Here is a 12,306-nt window from a genome sequence, read left to right as displayed (position 1 = left end):
TAAAAGTACTCCAGACTTTTTATTGTAAAAGTTAGCAAGATGCATTCCTCCTTCCATTAATTTTGTAAATAATATTACAAAAGATACACATTCTTTTTTTCAATCTGAAGAAGGCTCTATGGGTATGAATAAAGATAAATGTGTAATTATAACAGTTTTGATTATGCACTTTCAGACAGAAGGAGGAGGAGAACAAAGATAGGACATTTTACCCTTCATCTTTGTGCAAAATGAAGAGTAGATTGTGGCTCATTATGTTTAATCAAAGCAAATGCAAGATAGGTAATGGTCTGAGATTTTGTGAAATATCTGATCCATTATTATGAAGCTATTCTGAGCATGTATTACTTTGAGTTGCCTTTGCTACTCATCAACAGAGTGAACTCTGCCTTCTACTGCGATGTTTGGCATGTGTAGCCTTAAGGAGGTAGAGGCGCATACAGCATTATAATGTTTTCTCTGCATCACACAGCAAAGTATACTATTGTTTCCATTATCATCTGTAGATTCAACTATCTTTAGATGATGTGTATGGTTAGCTGTGACCTTAATTCAGATTGTGAAATAAACTGAAATACCAGAGAGACTGACAGATTCCAAGGCCAGAAGGGACCATTGTGATCATCTAGTCCAGTGGTACCCAAACTTTTCCTCTTGCACCATCCCTAACCAGTAATGGAATGTGTGCAAGCCCCCCGTGCCCCTGGGCCAGGAGCGGAATCGTGGCCAACCTAGGGGCCAGGGCCGAGGAGTGGAGCTGTGGCTGGGAGCCAAGAGTAGGGACCGGAGGTGGAAAGGGGTCTGAACCACGTCCGGGAGCTGGAGTGCGGCCGGAGCTGAACTGGAGGCAAAGTGGGTCTGGGTGGTGCTCCCTCCTCACCGCCCCACAGGGGCTGGCCCAAGCCCCACTGCGCCCCTCTCCCCCACGGACGTTCCTTCACACACCCCACAGTTTGGGGACCACTGATCTAGTCTGACCTCCTGCATAACATAGACCATAGAATTTCCTCAAAATAACACAGGAAGCAAATTGTGACAGTGAGCAGAAGCAAGATTATTTCAGCCCCACATTCTGCTCAGAAGCTGGAATATATATCTGGAAACCCATATATTCACTTTTTGCTTATCAGTACAGTTCTCATATCCTTCTTTTCCATACTGACTTAAGATATTTTCCACTATCAGTTTTTTACTCTCTACTAGGCTTCCTGATAGGGGTTCTCTATATATCAGCTCAAACGAAGATCTCTTATATTTGGTTTTAGGATCATGGGATTTCCAGTACATTTACACAGTTAAATATATTTCTAGTTTGCTTCTGATACCTGCAGGACACTTTTGTTTTGTACCTCATTTAGTTTTTTTATTTTTAAGTGTCCTCAAGGGCAAGGCACTGATCCAATCTCAAGCTTCTTGTGATGATTTTCCTGCAGGGAGCAGAATGATCTAAATCACAGCTCATACCAGTTTGAATTTTGACCTCTAACTTGTTTACTGGGCCATCTTGTCCAGCCAGCCTGTAGCATGCTAAACTTCCAGCTAGATTCCCCTTTTTTGGCATCAAGGAATGTCAAGATTCTCTAAGTTACTGATTTTTTTAAATGCATTTGTTTTGCATAATATGCTTGGTGTTGCCTGTTGCATCAAACCAAATGAGAGGCATGTTTCCCGGAATTGCCTAGGACGTGCAGGTAAAAGTGCTTTTGCTCACTACTACCCTTTCCTCTTAGACATTTCCCACCACTTTCTAAATATGATCAGTTAGCTCTTGCTTTTATATGCTTGAAGAGTTTATTTCAGTTACTGAACTAAAGGAAAACCAAGAAAGAAAGGTGCATATTGAATCAGTGCCTCTCTGTCTGTTCACAAAGCCCTCACACTCACGCTTTAATGCTGCTATAACCCAGCACCATGAGTACATTTGACATCTATTAACTGACAAAATAATGTAAACTCAAATGAAGATGCTCTTTTCCTAGTTAACTTGCTAGTTGTGGGATTAGTCCCTCTTAATGTCTTGTTCATCTACAACATACTTACTTTAGTAGCATTGTGATATGATTTGTCTGAAGCTTTAATTCTCTGATTGCACTCGCAACAGGGTCTCCCTGAGCCTGAGCTTCTTTTACAATTGCTCCAATTTCAGTCCAGTCTATCTGGTTGGCTAACGCACTGCGAACCACCTGGATAGCTCGGTCAACTATGTCCAGGTTCATTTCTACGAGTTCTCCTTTTACCTTATCAATTTCCTTCAGGAAAGAAAAAGCTTTCTTACAATTCAGACTAAAAACCAATTCAATTTTATAAAAATGATGATTAAAGAAACAAATCCATACAATTAATACAGCTGCACTAAAATTAAACACCACATTGTTCAAAAGGCGACCTCTTGCAAGGGCGTGCAAAGCATTGACAAGAAGCAGTGTATCACTACTGCAGTTCACACTTCACCAAAACGGGAGAGAAGCTAGGGGGAACTTGTTAGTGAAAAAATACTCCAATTTGTTATCTCAAGTGAACACTAAGGAACACAACTTATGGTGGAGGTGATACTGCAGGGAATATTAAAAATATTTTGTCTTTAAAACTTGTCTTATGAAAACACGTAGTTCTACCTGAGCTTGATGAAGAGATTCTAGTCTATGCTCATGATCTTTACGAACGTTTTCCAGCTTCTTCAGTGCTTGTTTTTCCTTTCAACAGCCAAAGAGAAGAAAGGAAAAATATTATTAAAGGTAATGTTTAAAATCAAATATACACAAATTAAGAAGGAAGGTACTGTACATCTGGGGTCAGGCTTGAGTAATGAGAGATTACAAGTATCAGTTACAAGGTTCACAAGATACATACATAGTACAAAACCAGCACAGACCCAGATTGGAGTGTGGGAGTTTTTAAAGCGTCAATGAATAAGTGATCTTGGGTATGCCACCCATAGAATGTATTTAGAGTCCAAGTCAGTATTGGTGTAGCGAATAGGTACATGGGTGGGGTGCATCCCTTGGTTCATCAGGGGAGGAAGTGGGTTATTTCCCTGACCAGCAGTCTTGGTTACTTGTCCTAGTACTGACGGTGTCCCATGGTGTGCTCCGTGTACATGTCTCTGGACCATCTAATGGTGTCGGACACCATTAGCTGTCTCATGAGCCAGGTGTAGCACCGATCGACTCCACATATTTTACAGTGTTAGATATTCAACACCCAACAGCGTCCTATTACAGTACGGAGAAGAAAGAAGCCGAAACGGGATTCTGTTGAGCACTGTCATTCTGTTGAGCCACTGTAGCGAAAGCCACTTCAGGGATATTTGGACAGGCACTCCCTTGTTGATTAGCTATTCAATGCTGTGTGCGCACAGTTTAAGAGGAATCCACGGAAGCATCGTAACACTAATGATAGTAGCAGTCATAGTGATCGTAATTTCCCAACAAGAACTGCCCTGGTGCACACAGCTTCAGACCTGCCCCTACAAGCCAACCCATTATCTTTAATTGAACAAGACAGCAGCCACCTGCCAAACTATAAAGAGCAAGGGCCCCTACATCAGGCAAATGACTCTATAAAGGAGTTAGATCAGCTGTCCTGCTTGTGAATGAGACTGTACCTGTTGCAAAGCTTTCAAATCAATCTTCTGACCTTCTAGCTTGGAGTAAAATTCATCCACTGCCTTCAAGAGAAAAAGTCAGTTTAAAGAATTTCAAAAGATGCAGTAACCTAGATCAGGAAAGAGTAAGCAGACAGGGGGAGGTCCTGTTCCTAAGGGGAGACTGCAGAGATTGCAAACAGGAGTTTGAGCCTAAAATAGGTTTCAACAACTTCCCCGGCTCTACCTAGTCCAGGACCAGTTCAACAAGGTACTTAAGCACAGGCATAGCTTTAACCATGGGACTGAACTGGAGCCAAATTCTATATTAGCAAATGATGTAGTGAAGGAAGGAACACATTCCTTAATGTAAGCATGTATCTACTGTGAAACTACTGTACGTACAGCCGTCTCTGCAATGAGCCATCATAATAATCAACTGGTTAATAAGAACAGAATCTCCAAACCAAGCATATGAAGTTCAATACAGTTCTTTGTGGTTGGTTTCAATAGGCAGAAACTGCTTATAATAAAGTTTCTGAGTTTATTTATGCTATGGAAATCACCAGCGCTGTGAGGTAGGTGGTACAAACATGATGGGGAGGCATGGCAGGAGAGTGCAAAGTGGGGAATCTAGCAATCAGATTTAGTATAAAATAATCATCTATAGGTTATGTTAACCTTAGTTAACCAAGCACCGGAAAGGGCAAAGATTTCATTTTTAGTGAAAATCCATGTCAAACATTCACCATGTTTATATTTTTGCTATTATCCTCAGCTATAAACCAACTGTCTATAAACACCTATATAACCACCAGCAAAATATGTTTAAACAAGTGAAGACAGAGAGTAGCTAGTTTCTGAACACAAACATGTCTTTCGCCAATGCCACATGCTATATTTCAGCTACTGGACATTTGAGAGACAAGATGGGTGAGGAAATATCTTTTATTGGACCAACTTCTATTGGTGAGAGACTCAAACTTGGTCCAATAAAGATATTTCCTCATCCACCTAGTCTCTCGAATGTCCTGGGACCAACACAGTTACAACACCACAGTTACTGGACATGACAGACAAATTGGGAACATAAATGGGTCAACTGTAGTCACCAAGAAGTATTTTATTTAGCCTATATCTTTGTATGATATTTTCTGATTTTACACACCAAACTAACTAGTCATAAAGCATTAAAAGGTAATAGTTTCAGCATCATATTTTCTTTCATGTTTTTAGTATCAGTCATTTAAACTACTTAATACAGTATAAGCAAAACCACTATACCTTATCAAATGATTCGAATTCCATGTACGGACACTTTAAATGTTGAGAAAACAAGAAAGGATGAAATTCCTCATATCTGTAAAATATACATTTGATAGTATTACTTGAGTGCTTAATATAAATTAGTTTTCTAGTAAGAAAGGGAGTTAATACTTCAAATATTTACGTGAGGATTTCTTCTGCGGGTTTATCTGGCTCCAGGCTTGGCTTTTTCTCACGTTTCTGGATGATATAACCCTTAAAAAAAAAAAAAAAAAAGACACCACATTCATACTCATTTCTTTCCAGGAATCTTAAATGTTATTTTTCCTTTCTTGCCCAGGGAGGAACAATTTAACACCTTGCAAACATCTGACACTAAATCCGTTGGTAAGAACTTTTTTTGTAGAGACTTTATGGTGCTAACTGACTTTGCAGGTAAAATTTTGGCCACTCATTTTTATTCCAAAATATTCCAAATGAAAGCTGAACTTCTATAACGAACCCAAGTCTACAATGCATCACACAAACTTTGTACCTTACATTTTAAACAACCCTTGTTTGTTTGGGATGTAATAATGGGCAAGTCAGAATCAGAATGAATTGCACCATAAACTGAGCAATCCTTTCCTCCTTGAAGTTAGAGAAGAACTTGTTATAAGGCAGCAGACTCAGAACATGGAAGAGAGAGGAGTGGATGGGCTGTAGCACAATTTTTCCACTGGAAGTGAAAATGATCAGAAACACTGACACAGGCCCACAGAGGATATTCAATAGTTATTATTGCAATAAATAAATACATGTTTGAAAATTAGGACTACATTCCCAGGGTTAAAGAATTAACTCTATTACCTACTCGTAATTGGCAGTCTTTCTACTCAGGCCTTATTTCTGAGTTGCATTAAAATCAACGTAGAAGGCACATGAATACCTTTAAGACACATAACTGCAAAATTAAATGTTGATTCCTCATTGAACTACAGACTAAGATTATTCTGATATCCCTGAACACTCCATATGTTAAAATTACTATCAGTGTTTAAATACAACGGTGACACACAAGTCAGATAGGTCCCTTTTACTCCATTAGCTCATTTACAGGCTGCATGTCCAAGACAAGGGTCATATATATATTCCTTATTAGTATCTGGAGTGCATCATAGCAGCAAAAATAGAAAGACAACAACATAAAAAGATATGATAGGAATGCTAAACCAATAGCAAATGTCTAACATGACAGAAAAACAATAATGCATGTTCGTTTCTTATTAGACAGTTTAACTTTGAACCGTGCAGATATCAGTTAAGATTTACCTTCCCACTAAAGTTGTTAGTTATCTTCATATATTCTTCTGCCTTGTGTAAAGCAGCAAGTACCCTTTCAATATTTTCTAAAGGAAAAAAAAATGGATTTTGAAGAGACACGAATTTTGGGATATTTTACATAAACACATAGTGCACTACTTAACCAATAAAGGGTAAAGCTTGACAGACCAAAAACTAACCTATGTCACTAACTGCATTTCTAGTCAGGGGTAAGGAGGAATTTTCTCCAAGGCACAGTTCTTGTGGGAAGTCTGGATTATGAGATTTTCAATAATCCTACTCTCTGAAATACTCTAAAACCTTGTAAATTTTAAAAAAAGTCTGCATTTTAATAAGCATCTTTAACCATCAACTCCTTGCATTAGAAACAAGTGTCCATTTTGAAGAAAGCCTCATTTTGTGTCCTTTTTAAACTTTGAGATATTTCTTTTAAAAAAAATTGTATTGCAGCTACATGTATAAAATATAAGAGTGCTGGCACAAACACATAATCGCACATAAAAAGCAAGGCCTGGATGCCTGAAATTACCTGTCTTGACAAGGGTGTACAATGAAAGTCCCTATTTTTGAAACATTAGCCATAAAGCTCTCTTCTTTATTACAGCACCTCACATAACAACAGATATCAGGTATTACATTATTTTAATTAATTAGAGATCACCATATTAACACAGTTCTCCCCCTCCGAAAAACACTCATAGCAAAGTATGGTACAGAACTAATCATTCTGACCTTACCACCTCAACCCATAATTGTATATTCCAAACATATCAAAAGCAACTGTTCTAATTCATTCTAAATCCACCATCTTGCTTTCTAATCAATATATCTTTTTTTCATGATTAACACCTTGGCACATGACTCTTGTATAGTAAGTCCCTTATTACTCCTTCCAATATCACAATTAACTTTGTGCCATATGATGAAGTGCTACTGTAACTATTTAGAATTGAGGCTAAAAGGGATGGAAAAATACTGGTGTGTAAGCAATGCTAGGGCTTTAAGAGAATAGAGTTAAAATAGTCTCCAGCCTGTAAAAACTTACACTGCATATCCATTGTGATGCTCCCCAAGGGTACCCTGGGTTGTGAAGTGCCTCACCACTATCTGCTCTTAGCGTGAAGCAGTTTTGTCTGTGCCTGCTGTGGGTGAGCTCCCTGAAACCACCAGCCTCTGGCAACACAAGCCCTGTCTTCCAGGCCTCGCTTTCTCTGGACAGGTAGCAACAAGCAGACACCAGTCTCCAAATCCTTGGACTTTTCCCTGCAGCATCCAGCCCCTTATCCACTGAACGCTCACAGAATTACCAGGCCTACTCTTCCCAAAGGAACACTACGTACCAGCTTTTAAGTTTCAACTGAGGACCACCACTTTGCTTAACACCACAGCACTTAGATATATTTATAATGAAAACAAGAATAAGGGGTGAATAGAGATTCAAGGAGTAGTGAGTATGAATATTGGAAACCAATGGTTACATATAAATAAATCATGACACGCTTTTAGAGACCAAACTTAACTAACAAGTTAACCTTCCATCTAAAGACGTTTATCTCACCCAAAGTTCTCTTCAGCATTTTCAGCCAATCCCGGCTGAGCCCCTTTTTCATGAAACAAAGCCACTGTTCTTTTACTTCCTCAGTGAAGGGTGCCTAGGTGTCTTCTCTGCCCCTCCAAATATAGTCAAGCAAACTTTGAAGTGCACAAATATTATACTCCTACATACCTTTGCTTCCCATCTGTTGATCTACTTTGGCATTACCAGACAATCCAGCTTCTATAAGGCAGTGCTCAATGAGTGTGGCTCCATAAGCTATAAAAGTAGAGAGAACCAACTATAGAAAGCTGTTTTAACATTCAGGTTGAAATCTGTATTAAGAATGATTAATTTCCAAAACTGAATATGAGATTCTGGCCACCACTGAGAAAATTCAACAAAGGTCACGATACTATAAGTGCTTCGTGGACAAATCCCTACACCCATATAAAGCACATTAAAGAATTGCAGCCAAGTTCCTATACCTTTTTATTAAAATTCTAGTCTTTTAACAAATAATTTTGCATTTTATATATAGGAGACTGTCTTGAACCTTCTGAGACACAGTTGTGTGTTTTTTATTTTAATTTTCAGATTACATCTAATATGAATGCGAACAGTTTGCACATTTCATTTTGTAATAATGTCATTACTTACGAAGATGTGGGTTAAGGACCCTCTTTAGCAGTTCCCCGTTAGGTGCATTTGATATTGTTTCAGTCAACCTAAGAAACATAATAAGCAGAATAGCTGCTATTCAAAAGAATAAATGCACGATGTTGAATTGATTTTCCATGTTTTCTGAATTAAAGAAGAAAGCAAACAATTTCAATTCCGTGAGAGCTACACAACATTCAAAGCTTAAAACAGACTCAAAATGTTTATATGTAGAAGTGGTCTTTACTTTATTTATAAGATGCATGTTGGACAGAATAAAGTTACCTTTCCAAGGTAGGTAATGGTGCAGATGCTTTAGCGTTATCAACTGGGTACCGTTCCCGAACTGCAAATTTGACATCATCTGCCTCATCTGTGCGAAACCTCAGGATGTTTAATATTAAGTATTCATAGTCTGTCAGAACAATGTTTCCCTGCAAGAGCATCAAAACTGACCATTATTAGAGTCCATATTAAATACTAATGTATAGACTAAACAATTTTATGACTTACTCTGTCGTAAAGCTCAACAATGAGATGATAGGCTGCTTCATCGCTTCCAAATTGAAAGTCTACAATTCTGTCTATCCCCAGCTGTTTTACACTGACAAGTCTTCTACTCCTTAAATGCTTACGACACTGACGATGGGGAAGAAAGAAATATTAAAATATGCATATGTATATAAGGTGTAAACAGAAAGGTCCTACTCATAGTATTTTAAACTGAAATATTTAGTTAAACGACTGTGTGCCCCCTCCCCGTGACAATCTGAACATTTCTTGTTTATCTTATCTTTATTCCACTTATTATAGACAAATACAAGATCTGGTATAAACTTACAGAACTGAATATTACATACATGAGCTGCTCAAACTTTGATAACCATCAAGCTCTGATCTATTCTTGCTCGTTAAAGAAAAATAGTAGCTCCAAATTGCAAAAAATTAAACATTTTTGTTAAGCATTCAGCATTTACAGTAATAAAAACAGCTGTACTATTTGAAACTTGCACATCTCTGCCATGCCAAGGAGGGAAAGAGCTAGTGCAACCTAAGGCCCCAATCCTGCAATGACCTCCGCTCAGCGTTACTCCTGGATCCACCACAAGACTCCCACTGACTTCAGTGGGGGATTTGCAGAGACGCATTTCAATGAAGCTCCTCATGGGCACTCTTGTACCCCTGTCTGTTTGGTCTCTTTGCAGGAGTGGGGAGCTAACCAGATCTGTAATCTGATTCTGCAATCAGATTGCATCCACAACAGATCCATTTGCCGAACTGGAGCCTAATACTTCACTTCAAGACCTGACACCTCAGATCATCTAATCTTGAAGTCCTTACTCATGCAAGACTCCCATTCACTCTGGGTTTTGCCTACACAGAGATTTCAGAATCTGGTCTATATAATAATAATAATGTATTCACTTAGCCAAAGTAAAATTCCAACAGGCATGGCTAGTCCAGTGAACATTTATGAGCTTGAGTATCAAAGTCTTAAAAACTACATTTTGACTGTTGTCAGGTACCAAGCACCAGTTCTGTGCCAGTCCAGTCCCCCACCATTCTGCAGTTGCCCTTCCTTTCAGCCAGTCCACACATCATCATCATCTGCTTGACCAAGACCCACTCAGCTAGTTGGCAATACTTTAATAGTTCATTTACATCTCAGAGGTGAAGCTGCAGCATTACTCTCTCTTCTGAAGGAAATTTCAGAAAGAGAAAGATTAATTTACCTTCATTGCAAACCCAGATGGCATCATATTCTTTGGCCACTCAAACTCTGTTGTGTGAATCCGTATACCAGATTCAATTAGAAGTGTAGCTTTACAGTCTGGCCTGTTGACAAAATAAAGACTAGTTTGACACTTTAAAAGCCACCAATTTGTGATTATACCAATGACATTTCATTACATTAGAGCTGTAGACCAAAGTACCACAGATAGCCCTTCAACTTCAAGTCAAAGAAATCTTTCAGACGAAGTTATCGTCAAAAATATTAGAACAGTTGAGATATATTGAGGCCAGTTTGGTAGCAAAAAGACAAAGGTAAAAACTAGATAAACTAAACTAAGGGCTAGATCAGGGGTCAGAAACCTTTCAGAAGTGGTGTGCCGAGTCTTCATTTATTCACTCTAATTTAAGGTTGTGCGTGCCAGTAATACATTTTAACGTTTTTAGAAGGTCTCTTTCTATAAGTCTATAATATTTAACTAAACTATAGTTGTATGTAAAGTAAATAAGGTTTTTAAAATGTTTAAGAAGCTTCATTTAAAATTAAATTAAAATGCAGAGCCCCTCGGACCGGTGGCAGTGTGAGTGCCACTGAAAATCAGCTCGCGTGCCATAGGTTGCCTACCCCTGGGCTAGATATACTGAGGTTACTTGGTTACTCCAAAAATATCTGGGATTACCATACCTTTTGCAGGAAGTTGTTTGAAAAGTCTCCCACCCGGAGCACTGTCCAGTTCAGGGGGTCTCAAACATGCGGCCCGCGGAGTTATTTACTGAGGCCCGCCAAGCTCCCCCCCCCCTCCCGGAGTTATTTCCTGTGGCCGCCAAGCTCCCCCCCGCACGCTGCATCCCCTCCTCTGCCTACCTCCAGGCATTTCCTGCTGCCAAACAGCTGTTTGGCAGCACTTAGCGCTTTCCAGGAGGGAGGGGGGAGGAGCGGAGAGCTGCGTGCTCAGGGGAGGAGGCGGAGAAGAGGTGGGGCAGGGTGGGGATTTGGGGAAGGGGATGGAATAGGGGCAGGGAGGGGGCAGAGTTGGGGTGGGGACTTTGGGGAAGGGGTTGGAATGGGGGCGGGGAAGGGGTGGGAAGAGGTGGGGCAGGGCCTCATGGAAGGGGTGGAGTGGGGGGCGGGGCAGAAGGGGGGGGCTTTTGTATCTTTATATGAAAAGGTGTCAGTGGTGTGACTCGGGCCAACGTACTAGTCCTCATGTGGCCCTCACGGTGATTTGAGTTTGAGATCCCTGGTCCAGTTGGTCAGGTGTATTACAAATGGGAAAAGAGAAAGCTAACAGTCCAACACAGAAACTAGGTGACCAAAAGGGACTTTTCTGGCTCTATGTAAAAAGCATCTGACTACACAGACTAATTGCTTCAGAACAGCAACTCCTGTGGTCATAGCTGCTTATTACCACAGCGTATGCACAGTTCTTGGTATTTACAAGAAAAAACTTTTAGGCACAAAACACACCTGGCTCTTCCACTTATCTTCTGTATTTTGTTTGTAAAAAGGGAAAAAACAATTATCTTCCTGTGATATTTCCTATGAACTCCCATAATAAAAATATTTATCTTCTTCCAGGGAACAACACAAAACTAAGTTTTAGCAAACGGATTATAAAGGTTTGATAAGCAGCTGTTAATACAAGACAAATAGGCTCAAATTTAAGGAGGAATAAAACAGACTTCACAAATGTTAAGAAGTTCTTACTTTTGAAGGCGAATAAGATATGTCTTATTATCCACATCATAGACATTGTTTACTCTCATTCCCAATAAGCTGTTAAACAAAAAATAAACACATTTTGTTAATCCAGTATAGAATTCATACAAGCCTGTCAGAAAGATTCAGTGACAACTGAATCTATATGTACACAAATAAGTTTCCTAGGTTACAATATATTATACAAATAGCATTTGAAGAGGTGATAGGGCAGAAGCAGTAAAATGGACACGCTCCAGGGAAAATTATGATACAATTAGAAGATACGGGGAGCACTATTAATGAAATAAATGCAAAAAGAAAACAGAATAGCCACTTGAACAAGACTCTAATACAACTCCAGAATTTCAGCGACAATTCATGTTATGAGACACTAATGCATATGCATCTCTCTGCATCACCAATTTATCATTGAAGCCCCACTTACATTAGCAAACTAGCCCCCTGGCTGATGACTGTCAGCAATACATCTGGCTGAACAGGTGCTGA

General features: G+C 39.4%; 1 protein-coding gene across 1 annotated transcript in view; it reads right to left on the bottom strand.

Moving 5' to 3' along the window:
* The window catches only part of NEMF (nuclear export mediator factor), a 29,098-nt gene extending 17,211 nt beyond the window's left edge, over positions 1-11,887 (bottom strand). The window contains exons 1-12 of the mRNA XM_029912105.1: positions 11,806-11,887; positions 10,100-10,202; positions 8,880-9,005; positions 8,652-8,800; positions 8,367-8,434; positions 7,899-7,985; positions 6,161-6,237; positions 5,034-5,104; positions 4,868-4,943; positions 3,605-3,667; positions 2,616-2,693; positions 2,041-2,249 (exon numbers count right to left, since the gene is read on the bottom strand). Coding sequence (XP_029767965.1) covers positions 2,041-2,249; positions 2,616-2,693; positions 3,605-3,667; positions 4,868-4,943; positions 5,034-5,104; positions 6,161-6,237; positions 7,899-7,985; positions 8,367-8,434; positions 8,652-8,800; positions 8,880-9,005; positions 10,100-10,202; positions 11,806-11,864 — 1,166 coding nt within the window. The 5' untranslated portion in view covers positions 11,865-11,887. The remainder of the gene's footprint in view (positions 1-2,040; positions 2,250-2,615; positions 2,694-3,604; positions 3,668-4,867; positions 4,944-5,033; positions 5,105-6,160; positions 6,238-7,898; positions 7,986-8,366; positions 8,435-8,651; positions 8,801-8,879; positions 9,006-10,099; positions 10,203-11,805) is intronic.
* Positions 11,888-12,306: the final 419 nt, after the last annotated feature.

The sequence above is a fragment of the Terrapene carolina genome, unplaced genomic scaffold, assembly GCF_002925995.2.
Source record: "Terrapene carolina triunguis isolate 2854851 unplaced genomic scaffold, T_m_triunguis-2.0 Scaffold189, whole genome shotgun sequence".
Classification (NCBI taxonomy): domain Eukaryota; kingdom Metazoa; phylum Chordata; order Testudines; family Emydidae; genus Terrapene; species Terrapene triunguis.
The sequence above is the reverse complement of the archived record's forward strand: the minus strand, read 5'-3'. Positions and strand labels throughout refer to the sequence as shown.